Source organism: Chrysochloris asiatica, unplaced genomic scaffold, assembly GCF_000296735.1.
Source record: "Chrysochloris asiatica unplaced genomic scaffold, ChrAsi1.0 scaffold00045, whole genome shotgun sequence".
Classification (NCBI taxonomy): domain Eukaryota; kingdom Metazoa; phylum Chordata; class Mammalia; order Afrosoricida; family Chrysochloridae; genus Chrysochloris; species Chrysochloris asiatica.
This window is the reverse complement of record NW_006408563.1, coordinates 1,425,961-1,446,423: the sequence shown is the minus strand read 5'-3', so window position 1 is coordinate 1,446,423 and position 20,463 is coordinate 1,425,961. Positions and strand designations below refer to the sequence as shown.

Here is a 20,463-nt window from a genome sequence, read left to right as displayed (position 1 = left end):
GAGAGAGAGAGAGGAGTCCTGGTACAGTGCTGTAGGATAGACACCTGACTGCTAACTGCAAGGCTGGCAGTTCAAACCCACCAGCAACTCCTTGGAGACCTTATACAGGGTTGCTTTGAGTCAGAAGCAAACTAACTTATAGTGACCGTGCATAGGGCTTCCAAGGCTTTAATTCTTCACGGGATCAAAAGTCTCATCTTTCTCCTGAGGAGCAGCTGGTGGGCTCAAACCGCAGACCTTGTGGCTTTTCAGTCCAGTGCTTATTGTATGGAGCCACTGTACTTTTACAAAAATAAGTATTTGCTCAGGTGGGAGCATCAGTATAAGAAAGCGCAGTAACTGGTTATATGTTTTCCTTCAGAAGAAGGAATTGGTTTTCCCCACTCCTGCCATGTGGGCCTCTGGGAGTGGACAAACAAACAAACACACACCATGGTGATCACGGCAGCCCTTTCAACAGGGTGAAACATGTGATTTACAAAAACAAGTTGTTTGGTATTGTCCCATTCCACTAACACTTAGACTAAGAAGAGGCTGTGTGCTCAGGAAACTCAGAGTCAGCATCCAAATTGGAAAATGTGGCAAACACCAATAAGGAATGAAAACATGTTCCAGAGCAACTGCGCAGCCCCGGTGGGGGGAGGGGGAGACCAGATGGTCTCTTCCATCCCAGATTTCAATGATTTACAACAGAACCTGGATGACTCAGAAAAAGTGAGACGCATCTTGGAAGCTGCTTTATAAAATAGAATTCCAAACAAAGACATTCAACAAGGCAGAGAAATCTAAAAAGGAATAAAAATGAATTCTGGGTAAAGCACAAAGAATCAGCCAATTTGAGACTGAGGTAGAGAAACAAAGGTCACACCCAAATCACAGCTTATTGGAGGAGAAGGTGTCTTATGAGAGCTTCTAGCCAGAGGATCACAAATTCAAATGCTCACTGGGCCATGCAGATATCAGAAATGAAGCAAGGTGGAAACAGTGGGTGCAAGGTTAATTAAAGAGTGTGTGATCTGTCTAAAAACATTCAAATGTTAAAAATGTGTGTATACTGGCCAAATAAAGCATCTCTTCTAGCCAATTCAGCCTAGGAGCTTCCCATGTATGGTCTCAAATCACCTAACGCTTCCTAACCCAACTCCCCACCCCAACACACATAAGGAAACTGAGGACTAAAGGAGCTACATCACTTGATGACTCGCACAGAACAGTGAGCACATGTAGCGGAGTCCAAGTCCTAGGATTACGTTTCACAACAAGATGATGTTAAAGAAGAAAGGTCAAACGGTTTTAAGGCAAAAGTCCTCTGTCTGCCTTGGTTCATGTGTACTAAGTTCACATGGTTAATTCTTTTAGAGAAAGAATTAAATTAAAATCTAATTCAACACCATGCTACCGAGAACTCAGGGAAGAATCAAAGGAAGGTTCTTCTAAAAAATAAAAATAAGTGAAACAAAATAGAACATGAGCTATCTGACTTCTCAAACCTCTGTTAAATCTGCAGATAGATTCGCCACAAGAGCCCTGAGATGTATTTGTCACAATAGCCCTGAGTAAGCTATAGCAAATTGAATCTATAAGTTCCTTTTAACAGATGGAAAAAAGTGAGGCACTTAAAACCTTCAGTTTTTTTTTTTTTTTTTTTTTTTTTTTTTTTTTTTTTGTCCAAGGTTCCTCAAAGAGAAAAATAAATTCTTTCTATGTCTGGTATTGGTGAGTGTACATTAAAAAATTTGGGTAGGATCACTATTTTTTTAAAGTGTCATTCCAGGGGGAAAAGCACCCTGGAGCTTTATGAAGCAATGTGAAGTCTTCCTAGGAAATTCCATGAAGTGGAAAGGAGGATGAGAACAGTCTCTCTTAGGACAGCTGAAAGCTGACTACACAAAATTTCAGAAGGGGTTCTTTCACCAACCCACTTCCTGCTAGCCTGAGCAAATTGCCTCTCTTGGTACCCATGCATCTAAGCAGGAGTCCTGGTCTGGTGCTGTAGGGTAAGCACTGGACTACTAACTCCAAGGTGAGCAGCTCAAACCCACCAGCTGCTCCTCAGAAGCCCTATATAGGGTTGCTAAGAGTCAGAACCAACTCAACAGCACTTAACAACAATCAAACACGTGTATACATTCCCTGGAAGTGGAGAAAGCAGTGTGTACTCAGGGCTGGCTTCTCAGAAACAAATCTCCTCATAGGCGCTGGGCTAACCCTTACACATGAGGCAGTATCTTTGTATTTTATAATGGCATCTGCATGCTTGCTTCTTTCCCCTCCCCTGTAAAACTCCAAACACGAAGAACCATATTAAATTATTGCTTTTCAGAAGCCAATTCAAAAACGCCCTACTTTATCACACAAAGACTATTCCTTGAGCATGTGAGTGTTTCCATTATGTCTTATTTGAAGGGGAAAATGAAATAAAAATCCTACCCAAGATATTTATAGAGCTCATAAAACCTGATTCACTCTCAATAAGCTGCTGTAAAGCTCAGTCCTCAGGTAAGGCAGAAATGGCAGGTGTAGTAACCAGCAATGTATTATGCTATAGATGCCAAAGTTTGGCTCAGACGCAACTTTCATGCAGGAGTAGCCTATAGGATGGAAGTCGAAGGTAAGACTGGAGAGAAAGTATAAAGGCACAGAATGGACATTTTATGAACAGGCCAAGCAAAGTCCAAGAATGTTAAAGCAGGCCCTGTTTCCAGCGGCAATGGGCATGGCAAATCTTTCTCCAGTTCTGGTAGCATAGTGGTTACGAATTGGGCTGCAAACCTTAAGGTCAGCAGTTCGAAACTACCAGCTGCTCCACGGGAGAAAGATGAGACTTTCTGCTCCCATAAAGATTTACAGCCTCGGAAACCCTGTACAGGGTCGCTAAGAGTCAGAACCGACTCGACGGCACTTAACAACAACAACAAGTGCAAATTGGAGGTGATAAAAGTGCAGAGGTAGAGTTCTGGTTTTCCATGAGGGAACTTGGTGTGTAGCCACCATCTGACTGTCAGTGGAGGCTTGAATGTTGCTATGAAATTAAACATGTTTCAGTGGAGCTTTCAGACTAAGACAGGCTAGGAAAAAAGGTCTGTTGATCTACTTCCAAAACTCAGCCAATGACAATCTTACAGATCGCAAGTCCCAGAAACATTGAGTTCCACTGTACAGGGCCCACCAGGAGTCAGGAGCCGGCTCACCAGCAGCTAAAGCCTAGAACAAGGTACTTAATAAGACGAAGAAGACCAGCTAAATTAATGCCAGAGCCAGTGTGCAGCATGCCCCTTCTCTGTTGTCCTTCATCACTCATTTTCTCTTAAACACTCCAGGCTCACCGGGGCCAGAGAGAATTCAGCTACACTACTTTGAAAAACTAACAAAAAGTGCTATGCTACTTTGCATCCCTGTTGCAGGGAGAAAGAACAGTTGAAAATAAGGAAGTCAAGAGCATTTATAGAGTGGCTATGTATCAGATACCAGATCAGAGCGATAGCAGGCTTTACCTTACACAATTTTCGCAACAGTCCCCCAAAAGTAGGAATGGTTAACCCCATTCCACAGATGGTTAAGATGAGACTCAAAGATATTAAGCAATTTTAAGTCACCCACCTAGTTAAAAAGGAGCTCTAGTAACATAGTGGTTATGAATCGGGCTGCAAACCACAAAGTCAGCAGTTCGAAACTACCAGCTGTTCCATGGGAGAAAGATGAGGCTTTCTGCTCCCATAAAGATTTACAACCTTGGTAACCCTGTATAGGATCACTATGAGTCGGAACCTACTCCATGGCACATAACCACCACCATCTAGTTTTAAGAAGTCCAGCTCTATTTGATTTTCAAGCCTCCATGTAGATGATCTACTATAACTCACTATGGCCTTATGGTGTGGCACCATAGGATAAGCATCGGATTAATAACCAAAAGGTTGGCAGTTCAAACCCACCAGCTGCTCTTTGGTTCTGTGGGTCAGAACCAACTCAATGACACTTAAAAATAGCATGTCCATAAGGATCACCTACCTAGCACAGTCTAGTCCTTTTACAAATGAGAAGAAAAGACCCAGAGAGACAGACAGACCAAAGTGCTATCCAAGTCCATAGAACGCCACTGTTTGCCAGGCCATGCTCTTTGGCTCTCCCTGGTGACTTCTACCTAAGCAGGAGACAGTATAAATGTAAAATCAACAACACTGAGCAGCCTGCCTAGGTTGGGATCCTGACTCAAAGACTTCTAACCTCTAAGCCTCAAATTTTTCATCTATAAAATGGGGATAAGCAAAATACACACATTTGGGGGGAATTAAATGAAACAATGCATATAAAGTGCTCAAATAAAATACTCCTTATTGTTGTTAAGTGCCATGGAGTAGTCAACCTGAGTAGGGTTTCCTAGGAGCGACTGGTGCGTTTGAACCAGCTGATCTTGTGGTTCAAACCAAGCTTGTGGTCTAGTACTTATCTTACAGCACCACACCAAGACTCAAAATACTCCTTAGTAAGTGTTTCATACATACGAGATATTATTAGAGAGTAAGGTATGCCTAACCCAAGCCATGGTATTTCCAATTGCCTCATATACTTATGAAAGCAGGGCAATAAAGGAGGAAGACCAAAGAAGTGATGCCTTCGAATAATGCTGTTGGCAAAGAATATTAAATATACTATGGACTTCCAGAAGAACAAACAGGTCGGTCTTGGAAAAAGTACAGCCAGAATGTTCTATAGAAGTGAAGATGGTAAGACTTTATCTTACATCTTTTGGACATGTTATCAGGAAGGATCAATTCCTAAAGAACAACATTATGGTTTATAAAGTTCAAAGTCAGCAAAAAAGAGGAAGATCCGCAACAAGATGGAGTGACACAGTGGCTACAACAATGGAGCCAAACATAACAACAATTGTGAGAATGGTCCAGGATCTGGCAGTGTTTCATTGTGTTGTACACAGGTTCATTATGAGTTGAAACTAACTCAGCAGCATCTAACAAGAACAGCAACAGATATTATGAAGCTTATTATGATGAGCTGAATAGCCAAGGATGAAGAAGAAAGCAAGTTCCACCAGTGATTTTGTAAGTCATTTGCTTTTCAGTCGTATTAAGGCAACTTGTTTAATCTTCCTCTGCCGCAATTTTCTCACCTGGCGTGGGAAATTCTGCAATATCTACTTCCTTCTGGGTTACAGACACAATGTGCCAATGACAAGAGATCATGAGTAAAACACTGTGAACCTTCAGATCAAAAAAAGCTCAAGAGGGATGCATGTTAGACGCTCATGTTGTTATTGTTGTTGTTAAGGGCCGTCAAGTCAGTTCTGACTCACAGAGACCCAGTATAGAGTTTCCAATGAGTGGCTGGTGAGCTTGAGCCACCAACCTTGTGGTTCAAATCAACTTTACAGACCAGCACATTAATCTAAAGCATCAGAACAGGACTTCAGATGCTCATGAGCAAACATAAATTCCCATCAGCGAAGAAACAATTTCTTGGTCCACATTATGGAAAGAAAGAACCTTGATATAAAGAGAAAAATGTACACGTTAAGGCTGAAAAATCTTGGAATTCAAAATGGAAGTCACTCAGATTTGACATTGAGAGACATCTCAAGGAGCTCACAGGGTAATCAGCTCTGCATAGGGGGCCTCCTCACTGAAGACATCCTTTAGTACCACAAGAATGAAGTTACATCAACAGGGCCTATAGTGACCTGGTGCAACACCATAGGACAAGCACTGAACTGCTAACTACAAGGTCACCTGTTCAAATCCACCAGTCACTCCTCAGAAACCCTACATACAGAGTTGTTAAGAGTTGGAAATTTGTCTATGGTATTTAACAAGAGCAACATAATGACAAAGGTCAGAAGAATGAACAAATGAGCCTCAGAAATAATACAGAATTTTCCTTAGAAGTGAGGATGTTGAGACCAGCTTGCTTACTTTGGACACGTCACTATGACAGAGGGTCAGAAAATAAGATAAACTATCCATGATGGATGGGTACAGTAACCACAAAAATGGGCACACCATAGTGCTGACCACAAAGATGGTGAAGGATCATCATACTATCATGAGTCAGAGCCAACTCAACAGAGTTAGCAACAGCAACATAGGGACCAAAAGGTCGAAAGGTACAAGTTGAGGTGGAGTGGATCTATTTCCACTCCTTGGTATACTGAGCAAATTTGTCATCTGTCTAAAAGTAAGAGTCGACACTCTAATACTCCATTGGATGCCTGTGCTCTGGAAAATAATGGTGAGTTTGCTACACACTGGAGTGGGATGAGGAGCAGGCGGGCATCCCCGTGCAGGGCAATTGTCACAGCTAATTGCCATTTTCACAGCTGGGATGAGCTTCCCAAAAGGCATCTTTCCACACTGAGCTCTGAAATCCTCTGATGATGTCCTCTCTTACCAACCATACCCCTATCAAAGATGTTTATATATGAAAGGAAGTAGCTATGGCATATACAGTTTTGCACACATCGCAGTTTGAAAAAGAGGTGTTTCTAAGGTTTCTTTGTAGAGATCACCACACTCTCATGATCATTACCACAGGAACGAAGCCTCCCATGGAGGCAGAGGCAGCCTTGCTGCCTGAATGCCCTCAGCAGCAATTCTTCCACAGTTTATTTTTGCTCTTCTTGCTAGAAAGATATTTCCTTTGAAGTTCTTTATAAACAGAGTCTACTTCCAAACAGTGAGGTCAGAAAGAAATATGGAGAGCTGCTACCAAATGCTTCTCTGGCATCACCCGACAGATGTCCATGTAAGCATCCATCCCTCTAAAGCCACAGAGCAACCTGAGCTAAGTGGAAAATCATGATCGAGAAGCTACAGAGAATGAGCTATTTGAAGCACAGAATGGGCTGGAGTTGAGTGCCCAATACCACAAAGGTACCAGAAATGGAATTTGACCAGGTTAAACAAACCTCTGGTAGGTCAGAGGAAATGTGAGCCAACAGGGCTGCCATAGACACATTAGGGTGAGGAAAAGCAAAACAAGAAGTATATAATGATCTTGGGTAGTTGCTGGATGAAGTACATTAACGAATACTGACTTGTTTTTATCATAAACCTCCATTTTACTTTGGGTTCAAGTTATACAAGAAATGAAATACTTCAATATAAGGAGTAAACACCTGCCACTCTTCTATATTGTGAACCCTGCTATAAACTCATGGCTCCCAGCCTTGGCGGCTCATTGGAATCACCTGGAAGTCTTAAAACTACTGATGGCTGGGTCCCACCCACAGGGATACTAATTTAATTGGTCTGGAGCTCAGCCAAGGTTGAGCACAATTGCTACAGTCGTGGTAAAGCCTTAATCCAGTCCCCAAATATTAATTCAATGTCTCTTGCATTCAAGGCTCTCTTAGAAGCTGAAGGGTTATATATTAAAAATGCAATACTAAAAGTATAACCAAAACATGGACCCTGTTCTAAATCTTACAACCTAAGTAGAAAAATAAACATCAGGAAGCAAAAAACCCTACACTATAATATAGAACTGGAAAGAGTCTTGAGGAAGTACAAAGTTCCATATTACAGTACAGAACTTGCAATGATTACTGCTGGCTGAGAGGAGGGGAGGGAGACGTTTTGGAAGATATGGCAACTATCTGGACCCGATAGGATGGATAGAATTTGAACAAAGAATTGGAGGGGGAGAGGGAGGAAAAGGCTGAAGAAAACAGCCTAACCAAAGACAGAAGCAGGAAAAATATGAGTCACCAATTTGGATGGCATTTACTACATGTGAAAGGAAGGAAAAGTTGAGAATATTACCCAGGCCCAGTCTTGAAATACTTTGACTCTTCGAAGTCTGGCCTTACCCAGTGTGGAAAATTGTAAGTTGGTGAGCAGGGTCATGCGGGGTTGGTAGAAACAGAAAGATGAGTCCAGGGGAGGTGGTGAGGGCTATGCTAGGGCAAAAAGCAAAGGAAGCAGAAAGCTGAAGACCAACTCTAAAGCCTTACAGGAGCCAACTCAGTGGGGTTTTTCAACTGATAAGATTCAAGGAGAAAAGCAGCCAAAGATGACTGAAGAGTGACTATGCTAACAAAAGAAATAGGGAAGCCAAGCCAAGGAGAAAACCCATTGGAGAAGTTGCTGAGTTGAGGGTTTGGGACAACCCCAAAAATCAGTCTCACATTTCCAACTAAAAAAATAAGGGTCTAAAACTCAGACATTTGGAGCTGTGAATTACAGAGAAAAAGTCCATTCAGGAAGGATACATCTCTGCGAGATAAGTTCCAAAAGATAATTTTCATCATTAGGATAAGCACTGGACAGCTAATCACAAGGTCAGTAGTTCAAATCTACCAGCTATTTCATGGGAGAACAATGAGGCTGTCTGCTCCTGTAAAGATTTACAGCCTCATTGTTCTCCCATATTGGGTCACTATGAGTCCGAATCGACTCGACAACAGTGGGTTTGGTGGGTATCATAGAGTTGGGTTGGGTGAGAGACAGTAAGGAGCAGCAGAAAGTAACTGGAACAAAGGAGTGAACGGACCTCTCCTTTATCATTTCATCCCTAAGGGCCATTGTGACAATGAGGTCTGCTGTATCCTCCAGCCCTAAAGGACTTTTTTGGATTTTTTTCTTACCCTCACAGAAGATCAATTTCTTACCAACTGCTTCGTACAGTAGACAATACTTTTTGCATTTAAAAGCTAGATAAAATATTACAACTTCACTGTCCATCCAACCCTCTCAAGAAGTTAAAACACACTTCCAAAAGGATTTTCATTCACTGAAACCACGCTTGCTGTTTTAGTTTCATGCAGTTCCTTTGTTGGCAAGGTGTCAAGAGACGAAGCCATTTCAGGTTTGATGCTTTCTACAGAAAGCCCCAATTTTATCTTCCCCAAAACACATGCATATCAAGTACCTTCCTACCCCCAACCTATGTGTTATTAAGTGATAGTACTTTCATATAAGATTCAAAATTGAGGGTTTTGTTTTGTGTTTTCCAGCATAGTGTCATTTCCAGGACTTTTGTTGTTGTTGTTGTTATGTGCCATCGAGTCGGTTCCGACCCATAGCGACCCTGTATTATAGGGTTTCCGAGGGTGTAAATCTTTACGGGAGTAGAAAGCCTCATCTTTCCCCCGCGGAGCAGCTGGTAGTTTCGAACCGTTGACCTTAAGGTTCGCAGTCTGATTTCCAGGACTACATAATTAAAAGTGGAAAAGGGATGAAATTGCACAAATACGACTTCTCCAAGATATTTAATGGTTTGGTGTAGGGCCCAAACAATTCCAAAATGCCAGACTCTTGTATTCTTTAAATAAAAAAAAAGGAAATGTCTTGCCTCCCATAGGAAGGAAGGAAGGAAGGAAGGAAGGAAGGAAGGAAGGAAGGAAGGAAGGAAGGAAGGAAGGAAGGAGAATGAGAAATGACTCAAAGCAAATTCCGCACAATATGAAGGAAAGTAAGCAAACTGATTTTGGGCATCTGAAAATCTTGGGCCCTAGAGTCATCAGTGTTAAAAATGAGCTGTGTGACCGTGGAGGATGAAATGTTCTGTCCAATTTCAACAATCACCTGGTTGAACCCCAACTGGGGAAACCAAGGCCTTTTCAAGATTTGAAATTCAAAGATTCTATGTTTCTAGCTTTGGTACAAGACCCTGGACTGACTTTCAACATGACCCTCTGCAAACGTCAATAAGCCACTATTTAGCAATAGATACTGCATATGGCTCTGCATTAATTATTTTCATTAGCTCTAGTCATTTCCGAGTGACACAGACACGGACGATGCTTCCTGGCCATTATGGACATGTGCATTCAGACTTACGCTCATCATCCCTAAAAGGATCTAGACCTCAACGAGCCATTAGCTAAATGCAGGTCCAGAGCAGAACTGAGCAAATCCTCAACATATTTGATAAACAAAGCTGTAACGAAGTAGATACATACAGAGAAGCACAGAACAATGCTCAAAAAGAAATATTCACAGAATTATAAATGCCTCTTTTTTGACAACTGTGTTCTAGTCTGTATTGCTTACTTTCGAACTTACTTACTAGAGTAAGTCCTAGGGGACAGAATATATGTGTATATCCATTCAACTTTGCATTATCCAAACACAGTACTTTGCTCATAACAAGGAAGCATGCAGGGAACAAAGTATTTGGTATGAAATATTTTCTGAACTTTAATAGAAACAAAGAAAATGCCAGAAGGTATAACTGGGTCCATTTCAACTCAACTAACAATGGTCTCATCACTCACACTTCAAGCAGGCTGGCAGTATATCTATATGCCAAGCAGCTGGTAGACAGAGTAGGAAACGTTTCTAGTAGAGGGTGGAGTAGAGAGGATGCATTTAGCAGGGCCAAGATCTTGGGACCAAAGCAAAATACTAAAGGGAAGGCAAAAAGGGGTTCAGGGCAGCAGCAATAATTTTGGAAATCTGGAGCAACACTAAGGGTGACGTTAGGGAGGAGAGAAGCAAAATCATGATCAATCTTGGTGAAAACAAGTCCAAGGAATGCCCATGCTTTATTTCGGGAGCTCTTAAACTGAATTCAATAAGAAGGACTGTTTCTCACGGGAATGTTCTAAAATGAACATGCCAAGTGATTTGGGGATATCAGGATTGAGAGGGAATGGTTTCTGACTTGTCAATGTAGTGTTAATGACTACATACTATAACTTGTTCTGCTAAGACAATAGTTGTGTTGCCGTTGTTGCTAAGTACTGTTAGGTTAATTCCCATCCATAGGAACTCTGTATAGGGTTTCCAAAGAACGGTCAGTGCATTAGCCCACAGCGCCACACCAGGACTTCCTAATAGTTGTAGTTGTAGTTGCGTTGTAGTGCTTTCTAATTGCTGTACTTGGTAAGATTTGGCATTTGGTGTTATAACATTTCCACCTGTGCACTCTAAACAAGTGTTTGTGCTGCTTTGGGAGAACAAAGAAATTTGGAGAGAAAGGAGCTCTCTCCCCCTGGCCTACAGGCACAACACACTTTGAGTTGGGGAGCTGTCCTAAACTTTCAGCAAATCTCCATTCCAGCAGACGTGCTTAACTGATATACTTGTACTGACTAACCAGAAACACAGAGGTTGTCTCTCGTTCACCAGTCACGGGGTCCAGCTAAGGTGATTAAAACCACTTACATTTGACTGTATACCACAGAGACAGGGTGCATCTACCAATCGGTCTGGTAGCAGAGCAGTTCTCCTATCAGTAAGAGCCAGGGGGGACTGGACAGAGTACATTCTCCCAATAGGAACAAAGAGTGATTAAATTAAGACTGCAATGCCTTCTTGTACTCAGAAAGTTAAAATACAGGGATTGTTTGAAAAGAAAGGAATCTGGAGAGTCCTTAAGAGAATAGCTACTAAAAACTGTATTGGGACCGTGTCTTTAAACTCTCCCCATCTAAGTGGAGACACAAATAGCCCCCGCAAGCATTTATATTTAGACTGGGCTGGGAGAGGAGAGCCCACACTTGAAGGCATAAGGTTTCTGACATACTCAGACATAAATCATTTCAGGGTCTGGCTGTCACCATGCCTCTTCTGCTCTGCCCTTTAAATGGACTGGACCCCAACATCTCATTCTCCTCAGGGTAGACAGTGGGCAGTGGGAGTTTCTTGGAGAACAAAGAATGGTGACTTCCTCTTTCAGCTCCCAAGATGTAGTAAAAACATCTGCATTGTAACATTTACCCACTTCAAAATACTAAACAGAGAACAAGCAGACAGAGGATAACATCAGAAAGCCCTACATATACACAAAGATGTGTCTAATAAAAGGTAGAAATTAACCTACTAGAGAATAGCTAAATGCGTGACTGATGGTATCCCCACGTGCTTTCATTTTCCCAGGTACATTTATGTACTGATTGCATCCTTATAAAGAAAAATCTGGATAACGAGGGTAGTTCTGATTTTTTTTGTCCACCAAGTCCCTGTTTTGAATGAAGAAATAGACTCATGGTAACTGAAGAGCACACAAATTACATACAAAAAAAAAAAAAAAAAGAACACCAGCTATTTTATTCTTTCAGTGTGGTTAGCAAGGCTCCTTTGTGTCTACAAATTTCCCTGGGTGGTGCTGTTGCCAAGAATTTCTAATTCATGACAAGGTTTTCTGCAAATTGGGGATAGAGGCAAACCTGAAATGGACTGACACTCCAGTTTGCTTTTGTCTTTCTGGCTGAGATGACACCTGGCTCTTGAGCCCTGTAAAAGGCAAGCTCACATGGAGAAGGAGAAGCAATGTGGCTACACAGGCCAAATCCCATCCCTGGGCTATGAGGCTGTTCTTGGAAGGCAACCATTGCTGTCGGCTGTCCCCAGAGATGCCTTGTACCAAAGGCCCTTGTAAAAAGTGTTTCAGGATGCCTGAAACCAAGATGAAATTGCAGTGTTATGAGGACACTTTAGTCCTTACAGTAGCCAAGTATGCCATTAGTTTAAAACAATGGGGTAGTGGGGGAGGAGGGAGGGATGCTCTATGATTTATTTATTTGTTTCCAGTAGCAGTGGAAAATTTTCTCCTCACATAAAGGAGGCCTGAAACTGACCCCATCTGCCAATTATGAATCAGCATTAACAATAACCATAATTCCCTAAGAGTTTTCAAGTAAGTACACCATGCTTTTCAATACCAGGAAGCAAAGCTAAGTCAAAATAAGATTTAGTATATCATTAGCTGACCTACATTCATGATGGAGTAGACTACATAAAAGGATATATCACAATTCTAAAAATCTTTAAAAGTTCTGGAAGAACTCTGCAAGTCATTTCTTCTTCTTTAAAGTTAGCAAAGGGCCATGGAAAACCAGTGATTGGCAACCAAAGTCATGAGTGGGTTTCTCTTTCTTCATCATCAAGGGATGAATGGATTTCCCTTTCTCTATCATCAAGTGTTACCGTATGAGCTACTCCAGCTTCTGTCCTACCCTTGACTTTTTCCTGCTTTGGTTCAACTAGCTCTTGGAAATGTTCCTGCAAGTTTCCAAAGAGCTTAAGGCTGGTAGCCTTAAGAGTTGTGCGTCAGCTGAATTCCATAAAATAATAGACCACATAAGCACAGTGTAATTTACAGTTATATGACAGGCAGCGATGATGTTACTTGGGCCAAGTGCTTAAGTATGCATTCAGAGCTCGGGAATGGAGAGCTGTTAATGCAGGATGTCCATCTGAGTTTTAAAATTATACGGGCAATGATTTTCAGAGTCGGAGCTGTATGGGACTAAGACATTATTGCCTGAAAACCCAATGTCAAAACGATGATCCCCCAAGCCATGCGCACCATCACTCAGGCTCAGTGACTATTATTAAGCAGGACAACTGTCCCAAAGCACAGGTTCAAAATAAAATCCCCAAATCTTTGGAGTCCATCCTCAGTTTTCAAATGCACAAATATTCTTGGGTTTGTCGTAGAAGCTACTCTTTCTCTAGAAACCCAATCAGATTATTGAGATCTTCTTATTTTGCTCATCTCTTTAAGGTCAGGTATCTCGTTGACTTTAAGAAAGAACATCTAATAATTGCTCCCCATTTGACCTCTAAAATTGAATTACCACAGAGCATTGGAAGCTTCCTCTTGCCTGGGGTTCTTTGTAGCAACCTTCTTGAGTTGTTTTGAGCAAAGAAGTTTCAAAATTTCACCATCTAATGGCTGATTTGAATGAACAGTTGCAAATAATTACCACAAGCTCCTTGTTCCACTCAGAAGCAGGAACAGTGTAGGGAGAAGGGAAGGAGGAAGACATAGAGGCTGGAGGTCTGCTCATCCCTGTGAACTGAGGCTCTTGGTCAACTTTATTTAGGGCAGTTGTGACTAGAGACCAAAGCAAAAAGCTCTTTGCAGTGTTCTCTTATTTAACAAGTGCCTCTCCATAAGTTATGTTTCAGTACCAACAATGAGCATGACTCTGAAATAGCTTGGCTAAGGGGTTTAAGGTGAGGCTGGCTGGCAGTTGGAGTGGTAAGGGAGGGGGGGATGGAGCCTGCAGACAGAAACTAAGCTAGAGGTTCCTTGAAGAGGGTGAGGAGGAAGGGGGAGGGGAGAAGGAAAAGCAGAGAAGCCTTCTGAGAAAACAATAGCTCAAACACATTCTCTAATTGTCAAACCACAGATGCCATCTTTTACTAGATCTAGAGTTTCTTCTGGATGATGGAGCTAGAGCTAGAAAAGCAGGTTTCCTCTGGAGAGGTATATCCCCCAAAGCAGGCTTTACTACTGTGAACACATGAACCAAAACAAAGTTGTGTGATTCATCAGGAGAGAACGTTGTACCCAATAAAGCCAACTTTCTTCCTTCCAAAACTGCTGCAACAGTTAGTCACAAACAGGGGCTGCCTTAGGCAGGTTGACTAAATCAACAGATTCCCTTCCCTAACCTGTCTAGACAGTTGTTAAAATGTACCCGCTTCAACACCAACATCAGTGGGCTGAGAGTGTGAAATGAAGGCTATTCCAGCAGATGAAATTCTGGCAGTAGTTTGGTTTAATTAGCCTGCGAAATAAAAAGTGGACAGACACCTAGTGAGATCCCTTTATGATAGTCAGCTTAAGAATGAGGGAAAGGAGGCGCTGAAGAAATGCTTTGTGCTAGAAATGTGTGGACTCTGTGTGTGTATTCCAGAGACAAAGTCCAGAGTATCTGTCAGCATCCTTGGAAAGGAATGCATGTGCGGACACACAGACACCAGAGGCCGATTCCTTGAGGAAAACGAGAAGCCTCAAATCAAGGGAATAACAAACAACTGGTAACAAAGATTTAGTAAGAGAACATGCTGCATCTGCCACTCAGCTCCTTGCACTGAAAGAGGTCCAACCTCGCATGCTTAGAGCAGCAACTGTTACATCCCAGCCTCAAGCTGGCAAATCCTGCTTTGGATTCTGGCAGAGGAAATTCAGCCGTTCATTAGCCTTAACAAGCTGCTGTCACAAGCCGAGAAGTTACAGGAGCAACCACACACCAAGCCTGGAACAGCCCTCCCCAAGGGCAATGGTTGTGTTTCTCAGGATGGAACTCTACACGTTCACACTTCTGATGTGTAAATCCAGACCATCTTCTTGAACTTTCTATGGTGCACATGGTCGAATTTTTAAAGAAAACCTGTGTTTCCTGCCCCTCACCATCTTTCCTGCTGAATGTCCCCTCAGCAGCTCCTAATTGCTGTTGAGAAAACCACTGTTTCTGCAGCAGACCAAGCACTTTCACCGACCAGCACTTGCTGTATTCCACTTCACAAAGCCCAGGGAACTTGTCAACCCTGCTTCGCTCTTGTTAGCATGTCTAGCCAACTTGATGTCGGTACCTTTCAGCAGCTTAAGTTTCTTAACTAGTCTCCTAAGGACAAAATCAGAAGCATCGTAGCACACACCGCTCCTTTGCGGAAGTCTGTGCTGTTTCATTGGAGAGGGACCCCAAACAAAAAGAGAAACAAGGACACACACACTGAGTGTTTTCTTCCTGGAGGCGTTTAAGTGGCGAAACCTATAATGCATTGTCAGTCTATGCTAGATGCCCCTTCCTGACCTCCTTGTAGATTTCTTTGGGTATCTTTTGTCACTGGTCTCTTTTTCCTTCTGCCCATCTTCCAATCTCAAAATCAAACCCCTATTCTTTCACGACACTCGTTAATTACTGGGGAAATTCCATTTTGTTCCAGCATCCCTCACCTCTGACAGTCGTCAGCACCACTTGAAAAAAAGAACCTGATTTCAGGTACCACGTAGGTAGAGCTCTTGGACGCAGGGACGTGGTTTCCTGGCAGGGATCGCTCGAAAAGCCCCGAACCAGCTTCCCACCCAGCTCCTCCGAACCCCAGAAGTTAGGTAGCTCTCTGCTGGGGTACAGTGCGCCCACAGCGTGTGCGCAAGGATGTGTTTGGTGAGTGAATGCATGCAGCTCAGCTCGCTGCTCAGCTGGGCACATTAAGGGACTAGGAGAGGTAAGCGCATATGACTGTTTCCGAAAACATTCTCAACAACAAACAGCCAAATAGGAAAAAAAATAAATAAAACGAAAAGGGAAAAAAAATTTAAAAAAAAGAAAAACCACCCAAAGCCCACACTAACGCAGCCCCTGCGTCTCCGCCGCCACCACACGATTTACACAAGTAATTTAAATCATTCACCTGCTGCCAGGTCTCCTCCAGGGATGGCAAAGCTGAGAAGTAGCCGGTGTCGTGGACAAGTTGTAGCTCCTGGAATATACTATAACTAGCCAACACGTCCATGCTGCTGCTGCCGGGCAAAACGGGAGGAGAAACCCTCCCCCGAACACAGTTGGGTCTGTTTGTTTGTCAGTCTGTCTGGCTCACCCCCCAAGAAGGCAGACATCCAGTGGCCCTTTTGTTTTGTTTTGTTTCAGTCAACTAAAAAGGGGGGAAAATCAATGCAGGAGAGAGGGAGAGAGGAGGTGAGAGAGAAGAGACTGAGCGGGGTGGATGGAGAGAGGAGTCCGGCGTGTACAGTGCAGACGGCTGCCAGGAAAAGGGGACTTCTCCACGGGAGTAACAGTCCCCTGCCAGGGCTCCAATCACTCCAGCTTGTGGATCAGGAAGGGGGATGCAAACTCACTGACACGAAGCTGCCATCTATTTCTGCAGCGCTGTTCGCTCCTAATGCAATCTTTGCTCTTTATTTTGGGAGGTTGCATTTTTTTTTTTTTCTCGCGATCGCTTCTCCCCCCACCCTTCTTTCCCTCCCCCCCCCCTACCCCATCCTCGCTAGTTTGTAGTCTCCTCCCCGCCCCCCTTTTCTCCTCCTCCTGCTCTTCCCCCTCCCCAAACTCCCTCCCTCTGCCGGGCTCTCTGCGCAGCCGTGGGATCTCGGAGGAGGGCGTCCATTAGGCCGCGTGTGACCATGTAAGGTAAACAGGGGGCTCATGAAGTCACTGAGGCCCAATGAAAAGAGTGGAGGAGGACCTGGGGCGGGGCTTGGTACTGGCACTGAGCATCTATTGGCGAGCTGTGGATCTCCCTGCTGCCTTACAAGGCGGTGCGAGGCGAGCTATTTTTAGAGGGCTATATAAAGGGGCCGAGGCCGCCGCGCGACGGTCGGGGCGAGCGAGCTCTGGGACGGGGAGGGCTCGGCTATAGTGTGCCGGTTCCCCGGACGCCGAAGCTGCAAGCTCGGGCTCGGGCTCGGGCTGCGCGCCGGCTCCGACCCGCACTCTCGTCGTCAGCTGAGCCTCCGGCTGCGGGACCCTGCGCCGCTCGGAGGGGCGGCGGTGGCGTGTCGCCCTCCAGACGTTGGCGCGGTCAGGAGGTGAACGTCCTGAGTGCAGGGCTAGGATGCCTCCTGGAGGAGTGGAGCGGGAGAGCCGCGGAAACCTACACTTTCCGCTCTGCCTCCTTGCACATGCGAGGAACCGCGAGGGAAAGGCACTGCCAAGGAGCCTAATTTGCGGAAAAAAATTAATCGGGAGCGGGGGGCGGGGGGGTCAATCACATACACACCACCACAGGGTGCTGAGAAGCAAGAGGAGGGCCCGGCACACAATGGGCCAGAACAAAGGGAAGCGCGCAGAGACCGCCCACCCACCGTGCTGCGCGCAGCTCGCAGCCCCCGCCCTGGTGCGCACCCCAATGCGCGCCACCGCTGCCACCTTCCGGCGCAGTACCCCGGACTCGGAGCTGCTGGGAAACTAGCTAGCAGTCCCGTTAGAGTTGATTGAAAGGAACCATTTAGCCTGAGTGTGTAAAGGAGACTAGAAGGAGGCCAAGCTGACTTACGTTACAAGCTGAAGATGGCAATTTGCCAGGGAGCTTTTAGTGAGGTTCACCATGTGTTTTCTTCGCCTTTCTTACTAAGGTGGGTGAGGGTAGGTGCAGACTTGTTATGTGTAAGACCAGGAATCTGATTGTATTCCAGAGCTGCAACACGGCAGCATGTAGGTAGTACAAATCCTGTTATTCTTGAAAAGAAAGCCTTGCACAACACATGTTGTAGAATTGTTTGCTTGACCATAAATGGTGGTTGTGAGGGGCCAGAAAATCGGTTCCAAGTCTTAAAGTACAACACAGCCAGCCTGATCCTATACCATCCTCACAGTCTTTCCTATGTTTGAGCCCACTGCTCCAGCCACTGAGGGTCTTCCTTTTTCTCATTGACCTGGACCAAACATGATGCTGATGTCCTTCTCCAGGAACTTTTCCCACCTGATAACATGTCCAAAGCCCTGAGGCAGCCTCACCATCTCACTTCTAAGAAACATTCTAGTGTACTTGCAAAACAGATTTGTTCCTTCTTCTGGCAATATTCTTTGCCAACACCATAATTCAGATGCACCAATTCTTATTCAGTCTTCCTTATTTATTATCCAGCTTTCCAATGCATATGAGGTGATTGAAAATACCATAGCTTGGGGCAGACCCACCTTAGTCCTCACTTTGTTCTTAAACACCTTAAGGAGGACTTTAGCAGATTTGCCCAATGCAGTAAAGTCATTCCCAGCTGCTTCAGTGGATATTTAGTGTGGCTCCAAGTAAAAGGAAATCCTTGATTACTTCAATCGTTTCTCCCTTTATCCTGATATTGTTTACTGGTCCATTTGTGAAGACTTGTTTATGTTGAGGTGAAATTCATACTGAAGGCTCTAGTCTTTGGCCTTCATCAGTAAGTGCTTCTGGCTTTCAATAATCAAGGATGTATCATCTGCTTATCGTAGGTTATTAATGAACCTTCCTCCAGAGTTCATATAATCCAGTTTCTCGGATTATCTGTTCAGCATACAGATTACAGAAGTATGGTGAAAGGGTACAACCCTGACAATACCTTTCCTGATTGTAAACCACTCAGTATGCCCTGTTTCTGTTCTAAGGACTACCTCTTGGTCTACACAGAGGTTCCACATGAGCACACGTGCCACTCTTCACAGTATTATCCATCGTTTATTATGATCCACACAGTAGAATGTCTTGGCATAGTAAGTGCAAGTTTCAATTTCCTGCGACATACATGTTGGTCAGTTCTTTCTTTTCTGTCTTTTTTACAAACTTTTGCTTTCTTCGTGTATGATGTTCTTGACATCATTCCACAACTCATCTGATCTTCAGTTTAATGAAGTGTTACATGATTCAAATCTATTCTTGAAATGGTAGACTGTGTTCTCTAGAGAAGCAAAAACAGTGATGCTTATATATTTATATCAGAAGATAAAAACATAAACTGTTCACACAGTTGTAGAGGTGGGCAAGTCCCAAGTCCATTGGTCAGATGGCAGGCTGAGGCTTTTGACTCACATAGCTGTAGGGCTGATGAACCAAGATCAGCTGGCAGGCAGGTCAGGCAGGTAAAAAGGATGGCTACTGATGACTCCTAGGACCAGCAGACAATAGAACAGGTCACTAGCTCAAGTCCAAAAACTGGAGGTCACATGATAACCTACATGCAGAATTCAAACCCAGAAAGTTTTGCCCAAATGTTCACTATCTTAGAACAGGCCACAGCCCCGAGGAAACCTCCTTTCAATGGATAAATTGGCTGCTATAGCAGAGCTCAAGATGAGGCTTTCTGCTCCCGTAAAGATATACAGCCTCGGAAACCCTGTTCAGGGTTGTTATGAGTCGGACCCGACTCCACGGCACTTAGCAACCACAGCATAGCAGAGCTCATCATGAGAGATTACTTTGTTTTACCTGCCAAACCACTGAGAATCCTGGCCCAGTTCAATTGACACAAAACCTGAACTGTCACCATGGGATGTACTCAAGGTTGTGACTACAAGGTTGGTTTGAACTACAAGGTCAGTAGTTCCAAGTTCACCAGCTCCTCGGAAACCCTATACAGGGTTGTTATGAGTTGGAACTGACTCAACAGCACTTAACAACAATAACAACAAAGACTTGCTTTAACTTTCTTCAGCATCACTTGAACTTGCATATGAGCAATTGATGGTCTGTTCCACAGTTGGCCATATCCTTGCTCTGACTGATGATACTGAGCTTCTCTCTTTCCACAGATGAAGTAGATGGGATAGCTGTCTATTCCACTTGTCAAGGTCCATGTGTGTGGTCACCCTTTATGTTGTTGGAGAAAGGTATTTTCAATGCTTAAGCCATTGGTCTTACAAATTTCTGTCATGCAATCTCCAGCATCATTTCTATCACCAAAGTCATATTTTTCAAGTACAGATACTTCCTTTGTTTCCAACTTCCTTTCTCATTCCAGTCACCAGTAATTGCCAGTGCATCATGCCTGCATATTTGATAAATTACAGATTGCAGAGTTTTTCAATATCTTTATCTTTGACTTACTGGTTGATACATAAATTTGAATAATAGTCATATTAACTGGTCTTCCCTGTAGATATATGGAAATGATCCTGTCACTGACAGCATTGTACTTCAAGATAGATCTTGAAATGTTCTTTTTGAGATGCTCTTTAGATAGTAAGAGGAATGTGATACCATTCCTCTTCAATTTTTGTGAGCAGATTTTCAAGGAATGGTCATGAATATGCACTGGGGTGGGTTACCATTC

General features: G+C 43.6%; 1 protein-coding gene across 1 annotated transcript in view; it reads right to left on the bottom strand.

The window, feature by feature from the left end:
• The window catches only part of KLF7 (Kruppel-like factor 7 (ubiquitous)), a 123,688-nt gene extending 107,098 nt beyond the window's left edge, over positions 1-16,590 (bottom strand). The window contains exon 1 of the mRNA XM_006861940.1: positions 16,113-16,590. Coding sequence (XP_006862002.1) covers positions 16,113-16,214 — 102 coding nt within the window. The 5' untranslated portion in view covers positions 16,215-16,590. The remainder of the gene's footprint in view (positions 1-16,112) is intronic.
• Positions 16,591-20,463: the final 3,873 nt, after the last annotated feature.